This window comes from Urocitellus parryii, chromosome 11, assembly GCF_045843805.1.
Source record: "Urocitellus parryii isolate mUroPar1 chromosome 11, mUroPar1.hap1, whole genome shotgun sequence".
Taxonomy (NCBI): domain Eukaryota; kingdom Metazoa; phylum Chordata; class Mammalia; order Rodentia; family Sciuridae; genus Urocitellus; species Urocitellus parryii.
The window spans coordinates 15184716-15207552 of record NC_135541.1 but is presented as its reverse complement, the minus strand read 5'-3'; the positions used below and the strand labels follow the sequence as shown (position 1 = coordinate 15207552).

At 39.3% G+C, this 22837-nt stretch overlaps 1 protein-coding gene across 1 annotated transcript in view; it reads right to left on the bottom strand.

Annotated features, from left to right (window-relative positions):
• Positions 1–8345: 8345 nt before the first annotated feature.
• The window catches only part of Clic4 (chloride intracellular channel 4), a 69854-nt gene continuing 55362 nt past the window's right edge, over positions 8346–22837 (bottom strand). Inside the window, exons 4-6 of the mRNA XM_026391661.2 lie at positions 17300–17406; positions 9212–9393; positions 8346–8526 (exon numbers count right to left, since the gene is read on the bottom strand). Coding sequence (XP_026247446.1) covers positions 8362–8526; positions 9212–9393; positions 17300–17406 — 454 coding nt within the window. The 3' untranslated portion in view covers positions 8346–8361. The remainder of the gene's footprint in view (positions 8527–9211; positions 9394–17299; positions 17407–22837) is intronic.

Here is a 22837-nt window from a genome sequence, read left to right as displayed (position 1 = left end):
TGCCTGTCTCCTTATCCTGGGGATTTTCTTGCTGTCTTTCACGTATTGGTTTCTAGTTTAATTCTACCACGATAAGTGAACATACGTCCTATGATTTCCTTCCTTCGAAATTTGCTGAAGCTGGCATTAGAAGTCACCAGGTGGTCCATTTGCTAAAAGGTCCATGTGCATTTGAAAATAATGTGCATTCTTGAGCTGAATACACGTCCCATGTGCCAGGGTCTTGCATGTGGCACATACAGTACTGGGCCCTGCTTTCTTTATGGGGTGGGGAGGCTCCCGGGGTTGGCTTGTGGCCCTGGTTGACACTTCATGGAATCACTAAGGATGTTGACTTTACAGCTTTTTGCTTCTTTCCAGTTTGCTCTCCTCCTAGTTCCTTTAGTCCTCTTGTCCCTCTTTCTTGAAATTGAACTTCTTAAAATTTTCATGTCCTCCACGAATCTTGGACTTTTAAAATAACCTCATTTGTACTATACACTATTTACCCAAGACTTAGTCTACTTTTGTTAAATTAGTACTTTCGCCACTTTCCCATGTAAACATCTACAAGTTGTGCATAATTCCACTTCCTTCCACCAGCGAGACGTATTTCATACAACAGATGAGCGTATGTCATCAGCACATTATTATGACTGTTGTTTAGAGAGCATTCTTTTATATCCGTCTCCATATTCACCTGTTACTTTTTTTGGTTTTGTGTTTTGTCAATGGACCTTTATTTTATTTATTTATATGTGGTGCTGAGGATCCAACCCAGGGGCGAGCACTCCACCCCGAGCCACAGCCCAGCCCCTACCTGCTACTTTTGTCCTTACTTGGGTTCCACGTTTCTATCTGGGGCATTTATCTTCTGTCTGGAAGTACTTCCTTTAATATTTTTGGTACCACAGTGTGTTGGTGCCAAATTCTCTTCAGCTTTTGTCTAAAAAGGATTTATTTTGCCCTCATGGCTGAGAGTCACTCCCCTGAGTTGGGAATCTTAGGTTAGCAGGGGGACTTTTAGCCCTTTAGCGCTTTATCCCACTGTCTTCTGTTTCCACGGTCCCCACTGGGAAGTCAGGCCCTGGTTTTATTGCGGCTCCTTCAAAGTTTACACATAACTCCACTTCCCCCGGCTGTCTTGAGGGTTTTCAACAGTTTGGTTTTTTTAAGTGTCTTTTTTGTTTTGACTCCATGTGGAGTGTGCTAAGATTTGTGGGTTGGTGTCTTTCATCAGTTTGGGAAAATTCTCAGCCATTATTTCATTAAATATGGCTTCTTGCCACTCCTCTGCCTTCTGGGGCTTCCATGTGTGTGTTTTTAGACTGGGTCCCATGTGTCTCTCAGGCTCTGCTCTGGCTTTCTTTGTTTTTAGTTTCTTTTCTTTTTTTGTACTGGGGATTGAATCCAGGTGCACTTAACCACTGAGCCACATCCCCATAACTTTATTTATATTTTATTTAGAGATAGGGCCTCACTAAGTTGCTTAGGGCCTCAATCAGTTGCTGAGGCTGTCCTCAAACTTGTGATCCTCCTGCCTCAGCCTCCTGAGTCTCTGGGATTACAGGTGTTGCCACTGCACCCAGCATTTCGAATTCTTTTTATTCTCTTGGCTTTAGTTGGAATGGTTTCTATTGACCATTCTTCAAGCACTAACCCTGACGTCTGCTGTTAAGCCATCCAGTGAGTTCCTTAAGTATTGTTTTAAAGGTTTTTTTTTAATGTATTGAGGTTATTACAAACTTCAGAATTCACAAATCACCCTAAATTTTAGATGAAAAGTTAAATGACTTTTAATAAATTTATGTAGTTGAACCTCCATCAGCACAATTCATTTATTTCTTAAAAAATATATTTTAGATGATATCTGAATCAAACTTTTTAATTCAAATACAAGGAAGGAAACCACATTACTAACTGCCACTCAACCTGTCAATATACTAATTGTTCAAAATTTTAACAAGGCAAATTGTCCCCTTGCCATACTTTTGTTATAATTCAGGAATCGGAAAGTTTGTATTTTTAAATTGAACGATCCAGCCATTTTTAGTATATTCACACAATGTGCAGCCTCCACAATCATCTAATTCCAGAACATTTTTATCTCCAAAAAATAAAACCCGGTACCCAGTAGCAGGCTTTCCCCATCTCCTCCAGCTCCCAGCAATCATTAACCCATGGCCTCGGGAGATTTGCCTGTTGACACTTTAATAAGTGAACTCATGCAGCACGTGGCATTTCCGGGATCCTGCAGGCTGCAGCCGTGTGAACACCACACCTCTTCATGATTCACTAGTGTTCACCTGCAGCTATTGCACCTGCATTTATCCATTCATCAGATGGACCTTGGTTGTTTCCATTACTGGGCCGTCTTGCTCAGTATCCTGCTAGGAGCATCCATGTTTGTGACATGGGGACATGTTTCAATCGTCCGGGTGTAAGTCCCAGAATGGACGTGCTGGGTAGATATGAAGCTCTCCCAAGCTGTTCTCCAAAATGGCTCTGTGTCACTTTTGCCAACAGCAGTGCGAGTTGTCATTTCTCCACACCTTTGTCAACACACTGTGACCACCTTCTCACGTCCAGCCATACTAGTGGGGTGAAGGATCTCATCATGGGTTTAGTTCACATTCCCCTAATGATTAAAAATGGTAACATTTTTTTCTTTGTGCATGACATGGTTTGCATATGCTTCCAGTGTGTCCCTGGGTTGGAGGCTTGGTCCCCAGTTTGGCGATATTGGTCGATGGAGGAACCATTAAGAGATAATACCTAATACAGGTCACTAGGTCATTGGAGCCACTGCCCTTGGAAGGAATTGAATTAATTTCATGTTCTCTTGGCACCTTCATTAGTTCTTAAAATAAAGTTATTGGAAAAGAGCAGGACTGGCCCCTCCCTCTGTCTGGCTTCCTGTCTTGCTAGGCGATGGCTCTGCTTCAAACACACCTGCTACTGTGACGCCATCTGCCAGAAGATCCTCACCTGAGCCAAACTGAGGACAGTGCTGGGCTCTGAACCTCCAAAGCCGAGTGCTAAGCGAATCTCTTCTTTACCAAATATCCAACCTCGAGTATTTTGTTATAGCCATGGAAAATGAACAGATGTTTTATGAGTCATTTGTGTGTCTTCTCTGAAGAAATGTCCATTCAGATTCTTTGCCCATTTTTTAATTGGGTTATCTTTTTGAGTTGTAAGAATTCTTCATATATTCTGGATACGAGATCCTAATCAATAATCCACACTATTTAGAACAATTCCATCATCCCCAAAAGATCCTGTTTGCATCAATTCCCTTTCGCCCCCAGCACTAGATCACTAAAATGTGTTGTGTTTTGGACATGTCCTTTTCCCTAATGAAAATATAATATTGTGAGATTACAGGAGACGTTCCTCTGCCTTTTAGAAGCCCTCGGCTTAGCTTCTAGTCTGTCATGTGCAGCTCTGGAGTTCAGGAAAAAAAAAAAAAAACAAAAAACAGAAAACTGCACAACTCTAAGAAAATCAGCTGTACATCCGGGTGTCCTGGGTTTCCAATGTGCCCTGCTAGGTGGGCCAAAACCCTCAGTTCTGGGCCCAGAATCCACTGGGGAGAAACCAGCCAGGCCACGAGGAGGGCCTGCCTTTCTGCGTTCCGACCCAGGGAGTCTCCCGTTTAGGTGGTGTTCTGGGCTGTGTTGCAGTACACTGTGCTGCTGTGGCCTCCCACGTCCTGCCCATCAATTTATTCCTTAATAAATCCTTGCATCTTATCGGACGGGCTTCCTTTCTCACCCCTCTCCCACGTGTGGGTATCTGGGGGCAAAACATTGTTGAGGTTTTGTTGGAAAATAGTTTGGGTTTGAAATGTCTCCCCAAAGACCATGTGTTAAAGGCGTGGTTGCAAGCCTGTGGGAGGTGATGGAAACCTTAGGACATGTGCCCTTAAAGGGGACACTGGGGCCCCCAGCCCCTTCCTCTCCCTGCTCACCAGGCGCCACAAGGTGAAGAGGCCTCCTTTGCCATGTGCTGCCACAGGCCCAAAGTAACAACAAACACAGGCTGAAAGTGCTGAAATTATGCACCAAAATAAGCATTTCATTTATGAGTTGTTTATGTTACATTTTGTCCCCGTGATGGAAAGCGAACTGAGATTCTGTGCTTTTTGAGTTCTCCAACCATGAACATGGTATACCTGTCCAGGGAGCAGAGTTCTGTTAGGCCTTTCAATATTTGGTGATTTTTCTCCATAAAGGAAGAAAATCCTTTGTCAGATTTGATCCTAAATAGCTTAGGGTTTAGTGTCTTTTCGATCCTTTGAAGCACTTTGTTTTTCAGAACAAGTAAGAAATTCACAAATCTCTAAAAGTTCTAAGAGGCACACACATCCTGTTTTTTCTCCATCATCTAGGTTTCCTTCAGAAGAAATCAGTGTTACCAACTTTAACTGTTAACGTGGCTAACATTAGTATATAGTGACTCTATTACTATATGTAATAGGACTTTTGTTCCTCAGTATTGCATATAAAAATCCAGTTGAATTCTTAGTATTCCTAACCTAACAATCTGTAGGTCATTTTGGGTTTTACACATACACACATATGCCTGCATAGAGGAGTCATTTTGTCACTTCTTTCTCATTCCTTATTCTGTTACTGTCTTATTGTGCTGGCTAAGATGTCTCTAGATGAAGTAGCTATGAAATGTAGTTTAGCTGTAGCTGTAATTGACAGGGGGCAACTCTTATCCCTAAATTTAATGAGAAGTCTTCTTTTACATGACATTTGTGGTAGGTTCTTGGTTGGAGTCGTCATCTTGTTAAAATACTGGTCCTATTTTGATAATCAAGTATCATGACAGCTTTTTAAAAACATTTTTAAATATATTTATTTTATTTATTTTTATGTGGTGCTGAGGATCGAACCCAGGGCCTCTCACATGCGAGGCAAGCGCTCTACCGCTGAGCCACAACTCCAGTCCCTCATGAAAGTTTTTAACGAATTATTTTCCACACCTACTGAGTTGATCATATGGATTTTATTTTCCTTTAACTTATTAAATGTGCTGAATTGCACATTCATAGAAAAAAATAGTCTCAAAAATACTTCTACCCCAAGTTTTTATTTATTCTCATGAGGGAGAAAAAAAGAATACTGTATGATAGTGAAAATATATTTTATTTTTGAATATAATAGCTGCCAGCAATATACTGGTGTTGATGTTCCAGAGAGAGAAAAGAAAATACAAGCACTCAATAATAAGCTTTCATTTGCCTACTCAGGAAATTCTAAAGAAAATACTCCAATTCTGTTTAACATTATGGCTTGGGGAGTTTTGTTTTTCTCCCTTGATAAAAATATAATTTTGGATGCCCCAACCTTGATAATCTGTAAAGGATGGAATTTTTAAAGCCTATAAATATCAACAATGAATGCTTCCCTCTCTTTGAATTAAATATTGATTATAACCAGTGTAAGAAATTGGTGAATCAATTAGTTTGATGAAATGTGTATCAAAATGTTCATGAAAAAATAATTTCTATTTCCTCTCATTTTTACTTTGTAGATACTTTCTAAATGGGTTTTTCTTTAATGCACAGACATTTTAAAACTATCTGCATGCAACTCTGGAGAGGCTCAAAACTCAACAGAAATAAAGATGTCTAAATTCTAGAACTGATCCACTCAGTGTAAGAATAAACATCAGAAATCTCTTAATTGTACACGGATTGTTCAAAGGGTTAGAGTTGTGAAAGCCAAAGTTACCAAAAAATAAAACCTTATCTGAATTTTACTGAAAATTTGAATCTAAATTTTTTAAAAAAGGAAGTCTATAACTGGAATAATACAGAGCTTCCCAACTGTTTAATAAATTTCTCAGTGTCCCTTGGAAAATAGTGAGACTATCCATTCAGACTGCAATCTCCTCAAAGAAGTATAACATAATGAAGAGGAATTACTTTTTAGCTGTAGAAATAAAATCAGATGATTTCCATACATCAAGCCAAATACTACACGAATTGCCAAGAACATTGTTATGTCCCAAGTCTCTCCAGACTGAGCTAGGCTCCCTCCCCAGACACAGGATGGAGTAAAAACTTGTGCGGGCTCTTACAGCCGTGATGTAGTTGCCACTCGATCATGTCTGACTAACTTCCTTGGTAGAAAAATAAAATCAGTTTTTCTACAGAGAAAAATAATTCTGTCTCCATCAAAGTCAGAGAAGACTGGCCTTTCTTGGACAGGTGGAGAGAGCCGAGTGGAATCACTGGGGAATAAAAACCACGGAGAGAACAGATGCCCACAGGGAGCTGTTTCTGAGGGGCTCTTGGTCACCTCTGTCTCAGGAGGGCAGTGCTGTCCTCTAGGCGCCCGACTCTGTCTGCCTGGCCCACCATTCTCTGAAAGAACAGACACCCTTCTCTTAAATCTCCCTCGCGCTTTAAGCTAATAGGTGTGGTTCGGTATCATTGTCATGTTTAAAACGTGAAGACTGCAGGGTGCTGAGGCCTGCTGTGCCCTGGTGCAGATGGGACACCTGCACCCACCAAAGCCACTGCCACCCAGACTCTCGATGGGAGCTGGACAGAACTTCTTTCTGGAACCAGGTAAATCATCCAAGACGGGGGCTCAGACTTTTGATCAGCAATAGGAGCACTGCGAAAGGTAAGGTAAAGGAATCTCCCTGAGCCAAATGGATATAATATGGAGCTTTTTCTTATCTTCCTATACTAAGCTAATTACTGACAGGTTAAAGAATGCAGTTGTGCTTATAAAAGTCAGGCTGCTTCCATAAAACCAGTGCTTACTAAATGTCACCGAATCAAAGGGGAGAAAACATTGCCATCTTAAAGCAATATTCTTAAAATCCTTAAAGCAAATTAAAAAATAAAAATAAAAAAGAAAGAAAGAAGAGCCCATGGAATAGCACATCTTAAACAAGTTAGGTACACAAACGTTATCACAGTCACAGCCACAGTCTTTGGAGCAGTACTAAGAAAGTCCACCTTGGTTTTGTTTTGCTTTGAATAAATGAATAAAACACATAGCAAACTTTTGTTCCACTTTCACCAAGTTCATTCTTGTTAGAGCACAAATAATTTCTAATTTAGGACTTCCAATTTAAATAACAAAGTCAAAAGCCCACACCTAGAGTGCTATTCCTCAATTAATGCAGCTGCAGAAAAATCTAACTCAAGGAAGCACAGAGACTGAGATCAGGCCAAGTGGGTGAACACACCCTCACCCTAACACTCAACCTGCCCACACAGAGCGAACCACCTTCTGTGCAAAGCCCCACAGTAAACGGTGGTGCGAGAGTTGGTAATGTGTGCTTTATGGGTCTCAAAACAGAATGGATAATGCACTCTCCAGATTTAATCTACATTAAATATGCTTTAGAAACAAGATATACTTGACATGTTGACAAACCCACTCTACATTCTTTAGACTAACTTCTGTACTCGTTAACTTTTACATTTCTAATCACTGCACGGCTAGAGCTACGTCAGCTATGTGTCAGTGTATGTAGTGCTCAAAAATATCTACAGACAGCAGGGCGTATGGTTACCTAAAAAGGAGCTTTTTAAAATAAAGGTGATACTCTTCCAAATGAATGGCACTGGGCAAAACACACACAACCAACAACACATTTAGAGTGTCAGGTGCCCATCTGTTCCTCTTCTAAGGACAAAATGCTTGCGATCTTGAAAATACCATCCCTCCCTCTAAACTTTCACCTTCCACATAGCGTCAGATGTTACAATTTGTATGAAGGATAAATGATTTTAGACAAAACTAAAAATCTGTCTACAAAAGAACAGCAGGATCTGTAGTGACTTTCTGTAGCGGGCGCTCTTCTCTGGCGGTGGTGTCTTTCAGGATGTATCTAGGATAGACTCAACTGAAAGAGTATTTCTGATACAGTAGCAATCCTTTCATATACTCTGACTAAATATTACAAAATTCCAAAAAATACATAAATACTTCATGTACCACGTATTATGCACCAGCTTGCGGCTGACCGATGTCACGGCTACTATCTTAACAGTTACACACTGCACCTCAAAAGTTCTGCCATCTGTGCACAGAATGGTGAGGACTCCAGAGAGATGGCACACTGCCTCTCACCTGGAGGGTTGTGACGGAGGGTCTCCAAGTTAGAGGACAGGAGGACACCACTGGTAGGGAGGGCAGGCAGGGTGGGAGGATTGTAAAATAATACTGCTTAGGAGTGTACACTTTAAGATAACTACTATACCTTGTCTATCCTTGACCCTAATCTTGAATAACTGCATGTTCATGCAAAACACATTTCTACTTTATAGGAAGATGAGCAGTCTGTTAGGAAAAGCGTATTCTTAGGGGAAGATCTGAAGACAGCTCTCTGGTAAGTGCTATTTTATTTGGTAAGTCTTTTGGCAACATCACTGTAAGCTATTTCAACCTCCTTATCACTGGGACAGGTATTGGTGAACTCATCCCGACTGTAGGCATTAGTTAGGTATCTCCAGATGCCAGTCATTCCTTTTGGGATATCAAAGTTGCGATATTTTTTGGCCACCACCTGAAATACAAAGAGATCCAAAGTCAACATACACTTTCCATGTCTCATAAAGTAGACACGTCTGATTTTAGAGCACATTATTAAGTCTCTGTCACCATCATTCTAATTAGACTTTTAAATAATGACTAAGGCTGCAAGCTACACCAGGGACTCAGAAATGTAATAGTGACTATAAATGAGCACTAGGGCCCCAGAGACAGAGCTAAGTCGAACCCACTGGGTAAATGCTTTTAAAACACGTGCTACTTAGAATTGTTCTTCTATCTTAGAGCTTTATACACAACAATGCTCCTCACTGTTCTGTCTAGCACAGCGTCTCCCATCAGACACACTCAGTATTTTTTGACTGGAATAGAAAAAGCCAGGTGATCACAGAGCGGAATTTGACAAGGGAAGCCAGTGTAGCAAACTCCAGTCAGACTTACCTATTATGTTTTTGAATATTTACTCAGAGAAAAGAATAAGCAAAATATTCCTCTTTATCAAATGCCTCAATTTTAAGACATGTTTTCCATTTCATTACCTCTGAGTGTTTCAGCTATGCCTAAGCCACACTGAGTGACACTATTTGGGGACTTCCTACTCGTATGGAAGACCACCAGAAAAGCTTTAGCATAAAGGAAGTGCTAGCCCGGTAAACTCGACGTCGGGCCTAAGGGCGGCGACACACCCCCAACAGGCCCACCTTGACGATGTGCAGTTTGGGCAGCAGGTTGCAATCAGCCAGTGTCATTTCATTGCCATCCAGGAATTTACGCGTAGAAAACTTAATGTCCTCCATGCTGTTCTCGTCAATTTCATCAGGGAGGGGAGAATTCAGATACTCGTCCAGTTTCTGCAGTGTTTTCAAGAGTCCCCTCTCCAGCGCTGAAAAAAAGACCAGACACTGTAAGAAAAAAATGACCTACGCCTAAGGAGAAGCGCTTTCAGTCAGTAACTACCCAGCGCTCGCTCTGACACCTCTCCTGCAGAGCTAGGTGGACGAGGCTCCCGCTCTCCTGGAGCTCGTTTACAGGATGTTCAAGTAAAGAGACAAATAAGCTCCAGAGTGTGGGGCAGTGGTCCCTGTAAAGCCTTGTTCATCACCAAATGCCCACACATGGACACACTGCGGCCCAACACGGTGGATGCCTAAACTGCAAAAATGAGTGGGGAAGGGCAAGTGTATTAACGTGAATCTAGATAAGAAACTCTTGCAGAGATAGAGATTATAGTTCTCGACTTTAAATCCTGTTCCACCAGGAATATTTGGATTTATCACAAAGAAATGTGTTGAGAAACATCAACACCTGCACAAACAATTCTAGCAGAAAACCTAGGGATTTTGCACTGTTGTAATACACAAGAAGCCAAGAATAGCACTATCTTACATAAAAAGCACAAAGGTCAGATTAAAGAGTTGGATTTATAATACTGAATCAAGAGTGTCTTTAAGTGTCTTTTAGAGAGAGAAGATGTGAGGGAAGGGGAGGGGGGATAGTAGGGGATAGGAAAGGTAGCAGAATACAACAATTACTAATAGGGCATTATGTAAAAAGAAAAAAAAAGAGAGTCAAGTAGATGAAGATGCTACAACTTGCTGGGTGTGGTGGCGCACACCTGTAATCCCAGCAGCTCAGGAGGCTGAAGCAGAAGGATCACAAGTTCAAAGACAGATTTAGCAACTTAGTTATCATTTCATTTCTAATTTGGTGACTGCTTGTGAAGGATTATCAATTTTGTTTCTATTTCATTATATTCTGCCCTTGATCATTTCCTTCCTCTGCCTTATTGGGTTTAATTTGCTAATCTCTGCCCACCCCCCAACTAAACTCTCAAGGTGGATACTTTTAGATTACCAATATTTAGCTCTTCTTCTTTTCTAATATACCCACTTTAGAGCCACAAAATCCCTCTCTACACAGCTTTTGCCACATCTGACAAATTTAGATATATTTTCATCATTTCATTCTTTTTCATTTGTGGGATATTTTAAAATGTACTGCTTAATTTTCAAGTAAAAACTTTCTATCTATACTTTTGTTATTTTCTTTGGCCAGGGAAAACGTGTTTTATAATTTCAACTTTTTACCAGGGATTGAACCCAGGGGTGCTTAACCACTGAGCCACACCCTAGCTCTTTTTATGTTTTATTTAGAGTCAGGGTCTCACTAAGTTGCTGAGATGCTAGCTTTAAACTCTCAGTCCTCCTGCCTCAGCCTCCCATGCCGCTGGGATTATAGGCACGTGCCACCTTACCACCAATTTCAACATTTTTTGAAAGCTTTTTAGATTTGCTTTTTGACAGAGCTTTACTGTCACTCTTGATAAGTATGCCATGTACATTTGGAAAACAAAAGTATATTCCTAAGTTGTTGGGTAACACACTAACACACACACAAAGAGTAAAATTTGTTTATGTGCCGTTCAGTTCTTACAATTTCTCACTGACTTCTTCTTTTGGGCAATTCTAATAGTTACAAAGGGGGGTGAGTTAAAATGTCTATGATTGTGAGTTCTCTTTTAGCTTTGTCAATTTGCTTTATATGTAAATTTCAAAATGTATATGTTAGTTATTTATTAATGTACAGAGGTATTTCATCTTCTTGGTAAATTTAAGACAGTTTGAAACATGCTTCATTACTTATAATGCTTCTTTCCTTAAATTCTACTCTGTCAAAAACAAACAAACAGCAACAACAACAACAACAAAAAAACAACCAACTACTTTGTCCAATATCGGTGTAAATTTGCATTTTCTTTTGGTTAGCTTCATACTATTTCATATTCAATTTTCCTGGATCAATATTCTGTATGCTTCACAAATAAATATATTCATTTTTGTTTATAAGTAATATTTTAATCCCATAAATTTTGTATTTGGAATATTAAACCATTTATACTTAAGGTAATCACTAAAAAATCTGGTTTAAATATGTCAACACATTTTTACTGTTGTTTTCTTTCTTTTCTTCTTCTTTTTTTTAATGTGCTTGCTAGAGATTAAACCCTGGCCTTAAACATGCTAGGTAGATTTCCTACCAACTAAGCTAAATCCCAGCCTACATTCTGTTTCCTACATGCCACCTGTTCTGGTTTGTTTGTTTTTGTTTTGTTTTGTTTTTCTTTTGCCTTTTTTAGGATTAAGATTTTTCACATTATTGCCCCATTTCCCCCTCTATTAGGTAATTATACATTTCTTTACCAGCCACTGTTTCTTTGACTTATTAAAATTTAATCATAACTGTTAGGACTTTCAGGCAAGAACCTTAGAACAATTAACCCCACTAACTGACTTCCTGATCTTTAGGCAACATTGTCAGTTTTTAAAACTACACATGCATTTTAATTTTTAGAAGGCATTACTATTTTGTATGGACAGTACTCATTTATATTTACACTATTTCTTGTTTTTCATTTTTCCCTACGTGTTTGAACCTGAAATTATTTTCTCTCTATGTGAAATCTACTTTTAGTATCTTTTTAGTGTGGCTCTGCCAAGGTGAATGAATATCCAGCTTTGGCTTACTTAAAATGTCTATTTTGCCTTCACTTTTTAAAATCCATAAATAAAAAAACTAATGTCTTAATCATTGCATTCTTATAGTATTTTTCAGCTAAAAACCTTGAACTTTTAAATACTAAAGGAGCTGATTCTCATTGCATAGGAAGAGTAGATATTAAACTATTTTATAGATGAAGAAATAAAGGAATAGCTATTTCAAATTATTTTTAGCATCAAAGAAAAGAGATTCAAAATTTTGGAATCTGACTTGGTAAGACTTGGAATTATCAACTGAGTGCTGAGTTCCAGAGATTCACAGACAAGGCATTAAGAGAAAGTCGTCTGGTTCAGCAAACACGGGACTCTGAGGCTACACATTTTGAAGCTAGATACAATATTTGGATGTATTTGCTTCCACTTAGTATTTCACCATTCACAGAATTTTGATTTGCCTTCTTTTAGCTGTCTTTTATATAACTTTTTTTTTTTTAAATATTTATTTTTTAGTTCTCGGCGGACACAACATCTTTGTTGGTATGTGGTGCTGGGGATCGAACCCAGGCCGCACGCATGCCAGGCGAGCGCGCTACCGCTGAGCCACATCTCCAGCCCTTTTATATAACTTTTAAAGTTATATAAATAAGGGTTGGAGACAAAGCTCAGGGGAACAGCACTTGCCTAACACACATGATCTAGGTTTGATCTCCAGCACCACCATTAAATAAAGTCAGATAAGTGAAGATATTTGTACTTGACTGTTATATATTTTCAGGAAGATGGGAATAAGGTATGCGCTGCATATTGCTATAAACACAAAACCACCTTCTTAGGGGCTGGGATGTGGCTCAAGCGGTGGCACGCTCGCCTGGCATGCGTGCGGCCCGGGTTCGATTCTCAGCACCACATACCAACAAAGATGTTGTGTCTGCCGAAAACTGAAAAATAAATATTAAAATATTCTCTCTCTCTCTCTTTTAAAAAAAACACCCTCTTAAAATGTAAAAGAAAAATTGTTAGGTAATTGATAGGTGCTTAGGTAAATACCAAATTGTAGCGTATTATCTCAAGTGATGTGACAAGTTCACAGGTCTACACATTTTATTAATAAAAGGTAATAGCCATGATCAATTAGCTTATTTCATAGAGAAAATAGATAAGCAGCAGAGGGCACTGGAACCCAGAAAAATTAAAGGTGAGGAACTAGGAGAGCTCTATTGGAACTGGAGAAGTAACTGGGATTCAAGCCATTTAAAAATAAAAGAGCAAAATGCAAAGCAATAGATCTAACCTATTATGAATTGCATGCAAGCTAATGATAACACATACATCTAGCTGAAATGTGAAGTTCATAAATTAACAGAAGAATGCAGGTGAGAAATAGCTAGGTTCAGTAAGGAGGCCAGGGCATGATGGAGAAATTTTCACAGTTGTTGTTCTTAAAAGGAAAAAAGAAAGAGGAGACAGGGTAGGCTCCCAAGACTTTCAAGAGCCAAATGGAAATAGACTAATTAGTCTGACACAATTTTATGTATCTACATTACATACGGCCGACAAAACAAACAAAAACAACCACCAATAGGTACCAACACCATCATTGGATGAGCAGTAAAGTTTTAGAGACTATCACAAAGGAGTATGTAGTTCAGATAAAGAAAATGTCAAGATTAACCACTAGAAGGCAGCAGCAGGCCATCAGAAAGTAGCTCCTTATCTTGAAATTAATAGGTTGCTACCACCTTTCTTTTCCTTTTTCTTCTTTAGCTTGCACTTGAGAGAAAACATAACCTTTGACTTTCTTTGGCTTATTTCAATAAACATAATGTCCATTTTCCTGCAAATGACAGAATTTCATTCTTCTTTATGGCTGAATAGAACTGCACTGTGTGTATATACCACATTTTCTTTACCCATTCCTCTACCGATGGACACGTAGGCCGATTCCATAGTTCGGCTATTGTGAACTGGGCCGTCATAAGCATGGGTGTGCATGTGTCACTGCAGTATGATGACGTTAACTCAGGAGTGGTATAGCTGGGTCATATGGTGGTTCCATTCCTCCTCTTTTGAGGACTTTATGCCGACTTCCATAGCGGTTGTACTAGTTTACAATCCCCCATCAGTGTCAAAGTGCTCCCTTCCCTTCCTTCTCGTCAGCATTTGTTACTGTTTGAGGTCTCGATGGCTGCCACTTTAACTGGAGTGAGATGAAATCTCAGTGTAGTTTTTGATAAACTACTGCTAGTTTTAATAGAGGGAACTCTTGCGCAATTTTTAAAGGCTAGGTTATGCATTGGCAGGAAACAGAGGAATAATGAGTATTTACTGATGATTAAATATAGAATGCAGTTTTGTAGTTACAATGATGAACGGCCATCCTCACTCCCACTTCACCAGAGAGGAAGAGTGGGGGGAAGGGGGAGGGAGGGAGGGAGAAAGCAGCAGGCAGACAAGGGTGGGAGTGGTCTTGGGGGCAGCAGAAAGTAAGGGAAGGCGTGGATCTTGAATAAAAAGGAAACTCATAAGAATCTCCAGATTCCTTGTCTCCATTTAAAAACAGGAATTTGGACACCATGAAATACACCTCAGAACACATAATGGCAGATTTCAACAATGATAAATTCATTTCTCTCTTAAGAATAGTATAACTACCCACAGACTAGTTCTACTTGGGAGCTTAGTAAATTACCTAAATTAATGAAATCACAGGACTGAAAAAAACTTAGGAGATTTGAGACAGGTCATACCTAATCCATTCCTATAAAAGGAATTACCATTCATTTCTCTTTTAATGCTTAAAAGGTCACACAAACTTGTACTATCAATCAACTTGGGCCTGTCACCAAAAGAATTACATACTTTGTCTATCATCTAGCTAGCTAGCTAACAGCTTCCCTTTATCCTATTCTTTAAATCTTATTTGTTTACTCTGTACCCCAATCTCAGCACTGGCCCCTGCTCTGCAAAGCTGGGGCATCCAGGAATCTAATCCCTTACTTAGAAGTAGGTTCTCAAAGGTCTTAAAATTGTCCACACATATTGGATTTTATAAAATATTTAATAAGCTGATAAAACTAATCAAAAACTTGTCTACTCGTGACTTTTCATGTAAAAATGCCAAACCCATCTCTTCATGGATTTCCGGTATTTGGGTGAGTGTGTGGGGGAATAGAGAGATGGATCACGAATTTCCTAGGCTTATTAAAGGCATTTGATTGCACTAAACAGAAAAGAGGCATTCAACAACATACATAAGGGACACCCACTGAGCTCCAGAGTGACTTAGAATACCGTTTTTTAAAGTCTCATGGCAGTGACAAGTCCCTGTAGGGAGGAGTTGCTTGGCAACAGGAGTTCTCGTTTACCAATAGGTGATTTAATACAAAGCCTCGGCAGTTCTGAACGGTGTGATCCACTGCTGTTTGTCCTTTCTGGTTACAGCACTCTGAAGGCAGCTGAGTGTAGGTGGCTACTTGAGGCAGTAACAAATTGATAGGAAAAAATAGAATACAGAGTTATACTTAAGTGAGTCACTTTTTCTTCCCTAACCTTATCCCTCAAAGAAAAAGCAAACTCATTTTAATCCCCTTTCTCCCAAGTGTCAGAAGAAATTCAGCCACCCTCCAGCCCTCAAAAGCCACACCAAGAAATAAAAACATCATAAACTTTAAGAGCTCAAAGAACTGTTCAGCAAGAGGATCTGGGTATAAAAGGACAGTCTGATGAAAAAACACTGGACAGCAGGAAGACACCGCAGGCAGAAGGAGGGGTTCCGACACACATGTGCTTAGTCGGTTAAAGACAAAGAGCCAATTACTAAAGAAAATTGCTCCCAAACCAAGGCAGCCACTGGAACACGTTATAAATAGACACAATCCAGGCCTAGGCACTAAAATCCCCCCTTTTTCCCTTCACTGGAGAAAAACATTTCATACAGGGAATATTATTCCAGAAACCAAGGGAAGAAAACAATTGAAATTCAATACTAAATTATAAAAATGCTATAATATTAAAATTTAATCATAAAATATAGTCTGAAAAGTTTGGAATTGCCTACTAAAATAACATAAGGAAATTAGCAGTGTTTCAATCTTTAAAAAGATGTTTTGTCCTGTCACCAGCACGGACGTGTCCCCCATTTGGTACTCCGCCATATACACCCAAAACCCCACCTTCGATACCAAACTAAACTATGATGAAGTAAAGCATCTTTAGAAGCTAGTTTTTCCGGTTATCGCTACAACTTTTAAGTAAACACTAGCATTCCCTCTGTACGGTTTTCTATAGAGAGAAAACGATGTTTCACATTGCAAAGACAGGAAAATGAGAAATTACCAAATGGTATATGTCAGACAATGCTCATTAGAAGGGGCCTCTTTCAAAGAGACTTCCTTTCACTATATGTAAGTTTGGTAAATGAAATAATAGAAGTATCTTTTAATAAAAATTTAAAAACTGCCTCTGTACTACCTAAATAATTCTATGAAAATATCACTTGAAACAAAACTTTTATGTTGCAGAGAAATCTGGAAGGCTGTTGAATCTAATTATGCTCTAAAAGCAACTCTTTTATTTATTTGTTTGTTTGTTTGATTGTTTATTTATTTTTAAAGCGATTCTTGAAAACTATTTTTTAAGGGTAATAAGCATTAAAAAAAAAAAATCATCCAGGCTGATTTTAGGCTGCTGGTACCCAAAAATAAAAGATTTAGCAATAGTTTAAGTTAAGCTAAATCAATCCATTTCAGGGATGGGTATACAGCTTAATTGGCAGAGTGCTTGCCTTGCATGCACAAGGCCCTGGGTTTAATCCCCAGAACCACAAATATAAATAATATAAATAATATAAATATAAGTATAAATAAATAAATATCATAAATATACAATAAATATATTATATATTATATATATATATATATATATATCTCAATCCATTTCAAACCATCACAACCACATAATCCATTATTTTCTATTCATCTTTATTCTTTACATATTTCCCTTCACAAAAACTTCCCAATAGAATATAAGAACAATTTCATTCAATATATATCTTGTCATATATCTATTCTGCACAGGGTGTTGGGGCATTAGGTAAAAAAACACAGAAAAACAGCAACTTAAGGACTATTCCAGTTTATCATCAAATCTCTGATCAACTCTAAAAGATGTTCTTAATGTTTATGGGAATACCTGGATTCCAAGTGTTCATTTATAATCACTGTCACAACACTAGCTTTTGTTTATTTATTTATTTGCTGTGATGATTCAATTTTGTTTTGTTTTGTTTTTTACCTTCATTAGCCTCTGGCCTTGAATTCTTGATATACGCAGAGAATTTGGCAAAGATGTCCATTCCAGCAGTATTTGATTCTGGGTGTTTTGGTGAAAGCTTTAAGTACCTAAATAGAAAAGGTGACAGTGTGTTACAGATGCAAAAATGCATTAGCATAAGTTCTGTCTATCAACAAAGAACTGTGCTAGCTCTCCTATAACAGTTATTACTGTAAGAAAGCCATCATTTGTTTGCTATGATATTTTTAAAATGTTTTTTCCTTAGGAAACAAAGCTCTGCACAGTGTTTTTGCTCACATGTTAATATTCTTGGCAACCAAAGGCCATCCACATGCCACCTCCATTTGATAAATTAAAACACTATGGAGACAGTAGACTTGTTATGTGATTCCCGCCAAGCCAAGAGGCATCAGAGAATGAGACCTCTGGAGAGCACTGTCCAAGAGAACTTTCTGTGATGACGGAGATATTCCACATTTTCACGGTCCAGTGTGGACGTCATCAGTGCCAGTGACTGTCTGAATACAAATTTAAATGAATCAGAATAAAATGAAATTAAAAATTCACTTCCTCAGTTGCACTAGTCACATTTCAAGCACTCAGTAGTTACGAGACAGCACAGCTCAGGTGCCTTCTCATACATCTTTAGTTGTCCACGCACTGAACCAGGCCTGCACAGGTACCAGAGATGCTGAGAGCAGGAAGAGAACCCAGGCTGATCTGGCATTCTGATCACCCACGGCAGGTAGGCCTTCCACTGCACACCCTCACCCATACTTACCCAAACCTCCATGTTACATATTCCATACTACATTTATAAGGGCATCAGTGAGCAGCAAAAAAAATAAATGTTGGAAATGATACTGAGCGCTCTGGGGCACTGTCATAAAGTTTTCAACTCTGAGAACAGACATGACAGCAGCCTTTTGAAACATGTGTGTATTTTACATATTTAGATCTCAAACCCACATACTCAGTGCACATTTCTCAAATTGGAAAACGCATATGAAAAGGCCCAACTGGACATGTTCCCTTCAGGGCCAGCACACTCCAGAGTCAGGGCTGGAGGAATGCAACCTCCACCCCATTTCAGGGACGATGAATCAGCCAGAAGCCCTGTAAAATGCCACCGGAAAATGGACCAAAAAGCAGAAAAACTCTGGGGAAAAAATATTTTATACTGAACTAGTTATTTCAATCATTCGTACACTGGAAGATGCTGTCCTGCCATCAAAGACGCAGGCGAGGCAGTCTTTAAGAAACTGAGCTCAGTTGCAAGCTGTGTTTCAGTGCAGGTTTTAAATCACATTTCTTCTGTTCACAATTTTGATTTTAGGAAGAGATGTAGCTTCTAAAAATTGTGCACAATACTATACACTGGTAAGGGAGATAAACAATACCTGTTGAACACCTCCATGCTCCAGTTAACCTCCTTCTCAATAGATCTACACAGTCTCTAAGTAGCTCTCAATTTTTAATCTTAAATATTTCCCTTATAGACACAATGACGTAGTTTCTCAATGAACAGAGTAAAGGATTTTCACCTGAATTTATGCATGTGTATGAATTTTTTGCCCTAACTATAAGATCTCCTCCTACTGTGAGAAAGTATTAAATGTGTACTATTAGTTTAATGAATAAAACAGTATAGCTACACGAGATCATTCACCTCAAATCATAGTTGGCCTAAAAGAAAATTACACTCCTCAAGTTTACATATTTGGTCCCAAAAAACACTGAACAAGTTAAAAGTAACCACTAACAAAAACTCAAATTTCCTATCTTCAGGATCAGTGGGGATTTTTTTGTTTGCTTCTATTAGATTAGATTCTAACAGATAAATGAAATTCTAAACTAGTGGGTCCAAAATCATTTGCCAATTTTTCTTGCACCTTCACAAAACACTAGATTTTAATTCCTCCATTATTAGTTTTAGCTTAGTCAAGCAATGATTTTCAATTATTGTGAACATTAATTTTAATATTTTACAAAAAGGAAGCAAATAATTCATGAACTATGTGTCAACAACAGAACAGATATGAGCACCCAGGGCATCAGACTGAGTCTCAAACCAGCCCTTCAACTCATGGTGGACTAGCTAAGAATATTATAACCTTTTAGGGGAAAGAAAAAAAAATCAATATTTTCTCCATTCTTGTATTAATATAAGAAAAAAACTGGCTATATACTGCCTATTGAATTATCCTTGTAAATTCTTCCTTGTGTTTCTCATTTTTTAAAATTGGCTTAATGACGTAGTTTCTCACTGAACGAAAAGAGTAAAAGCTTAATCTTGGGCTGGGATATAGCTCAGTTGGTAGAGTGCCTGCCTTGCATGTAGAAGGCCCTGGGTTCGATAGCCAGCACCAAAAAAAAAAAAAAAAAAAAATTAATAAAAATAAAAAAATAAAATTAGCTTAACTTTTATAGAATTCTCTTCCAAATTTATCCTATTATCCTTCTCTTATCCTTCTATCTTCTTATAAGTACTTTGGTCAAGTATAGTTGAGTTAAAAACCCAAGTTTCAAAGGCAGAGTAGTTCAAGCAAGAGGGACTAAAAAAAAAAATACAGAACTGCTTTCTCAAGAGCAGGAAGGGAGCGCACTGTGGAACCTGTAGTCTCACACGCCCGACTCTGAGTCAAGCTTTCCATCAGTCCCTAAATTTCAAACACTCCAGAGGAGACACTGCCTGGTGCCTGTATTTTGCTGTGACTAAACCAGGAGGCGTTCACATGGAAACGCTGTGCTCAGCATCACCAGCGCCAAAGCCTTGTCATTAGAAATGCTGGGCTCCGGGCCCTCTGCGCCCCCACCCCGCACCCCGGCCTGCACCGCTCTCCTGCCTCTTCTCATCCTATCCAGAAAAAGGCCGCAAAGCACCAGGAGAGAAAGGGGCCAGCAGCCAGGGTGCTCCTGGTGCAAGCCACAGAGGAGCGCAGGCAGCGCCCAGCAGCGTGTCTTCCACCGCTCCTGCACCCACAGCTCGGTCCCGTGGACAGTGCTCCGCACTGTAGGAGACAGAGTCCACTCGGAGAAGGCATTCGCCACCCCAGCATGTTGAGGTAGGGACAGCCAAAGTCACAGCTCACCTGCAGCGGGGCATTCATGACTTGCTGCCAACCGCGGTGGGTCTCACTAGAGCAGCCCGGTAATGACCCGCCTGGGTTTCTAGCCCACCCTTCCTCTAAACTTCAAGTTGGACTTCAATCTTGTACTCGTGAAGCACAATTCTGATCAAAGACTCACATTTTGCCTCTTTTATAAAAGCTAAACCCAATGAAATGAGAGGACAAAGCAGAGAACAGAGGAGACACGTTTTTAATACCGTATCAACCTGGCTTTAAAGGTGGCCCAGCTCTGTCTGACACCACTAACTGGGAGAGGCTGGACAAAGTATTTGGATTGTTCACTTTTCAGTTTCTTTTTCAAGTCTATGTGGGAATTGAGATCACCCATAAAATAATCTTCAAAGCACAATCCATGGTACACATTAGCACATGCATATTAGTAACACCAGAAGCATTAGCAGCGTCAAAAGTAATTTCTTCTATATAAAGTAAAACTTTATAACTTTACTCAGAAACTCTCTTCAGAATATAAACTACAACATATAAACAAGAAAAATACCCTAGAGAGAGTATGGCACCTTAAGAATACTCGAAACAGAAAGATTTCCATGCATTTAAACTGAAAGAAAAGACCATTTCTGTTTATAGTATCTCTTCAAATCGGCCCTCCCCCCCATGGGGCTGAAATTTCCATACAAAACAAAGCAAAATGAAAATGTTTGTTTCCATGGTCCAATTCAAAGCTCTGATGTCTTACAGAACAATGGATACCAAGAAACCATAATATGTTGATACCAGCGCTACCATTTCTCTTAATGTCAATGTCCTCTGGGAGAAGTAAGAAGGAATGATAAACATTCTTGATTTTTGGCTGGTGAAGAAGACTAGAAAGGAATATGGGAAAAAGTCCATTTGACTAAGTGATGCATATATTATCAACACAATGATTTTAAAAACTTACAACTTGGAGGAATTTAAACAACAAGTATTTCATACAGTGCTTTAAAACAAAATATAGTTTTCTTCATAGAGAATGAGTATGTCATTCAAACAGCTTCTCTACTTATAATTTAGTGTCCACACAATGATCCACAGGTATGAGAGGAAGATCACTTTCAATCAAAGTCTGAGGACAAGTTGGCAAACGTGGTACTTTTCAAGAATAAAAAGGGATCTAATCTACTATGTTCCATGTTGCAACAGGCTTTCAAAAGTTCCTAATGTGGGGCTGGGGATGTGACTCAAGTGGTAGCACGCTCGCCTAGCATGCATGAGGCACTGGATTCGATTCTCAACACCACATAAAAATAAAAAAATAAAATAAAGATATTGTGTCCACCTAAAACTAAAAAGAAAATATTTAAAAAAAAAGTTCCTAATGTTTCCCTATTGATGTGTCTAAAGCTTTCCTTCACATTTTACAAAGATCTCAGTTTTGATGTACGGGTATTCTAATCACAGCACGGCCTGGAGGAAAAATTAAGACAGTTTTATTAACACTGGTCTAGAGACACTTTATTGGAGGTTCAAGGCAGTTAGAAAGTCTGGGGAAAAGAGATAAAAGAAGCCTGAAGCTCTTAGAAAGAAGGCAGGCAGACGGGGGACAGGCTTTTGGAATTATGTAAAAGGATTAAGAGAACACAATCTTGGGGTTGGCACGGGATTGCCAAGCGGGGCCACTCTGCTCCCAGGGGACTGGGAGCTGGCTGCCGAGGAGGCTAGTTACTCCACTAGGACAGCCTTCCTTCTTCACCAAGCCTCACCGCCAGCTCCCGCCAGCCTCCAGCTCCTCAAAAGAAACACTGTTTCCTTAAAATGAGTCTTGCACCCTAAAATGACTGCCACTCTTCATTCATCTGCTAGCTGTCATTTTTTTTTCCCTATAAATCAGGCTTAGTGCGGGCGCTGCCCCTTTTCCAAAGCCTTTCTTGCTGCCACTCACCACCCTCACCCAGCCCCTCCCACTCCTACTGAGGGCACCAAGTGAAGGCAGTGACCGTGTCACGCTCGCTAGTGTATCTAGACTGTTTTGTTGCCCGGTAACTGCAGAATAAGGAAGGAAGGAACAAATAAATGGATAGATAATGAGCAATTCATTTTAAAACCCTCTGACCTAATAATTCCCTTCCTGGGGAATTTATCTGGACATAGAGGGTAAAAGTCAAGTTACTAACAAGAAAAGCTTGGGTTAAAGGGAAAAAACCCATCAACTTTTGGGATAATGAAACTGGAAAAGTCTCAAAGAAACTAATAATGTTTTGAACCTATGCCAAGATTACAGAAGGATCCCAAACTGCACATCTGCAATTGAGTTAACCTAGTACATGTACAACCTGGAAATCTGGAGTACCTCAAAGAAATAAGTAAAAATGAATCCCAACAGTGTGAAAAATCACTTCCCCTAGCTATAGGTTCTGAAAGTTACCTTTAAAAGTGAGTGAGAGCAAATTCAACAGCACCCTGCACC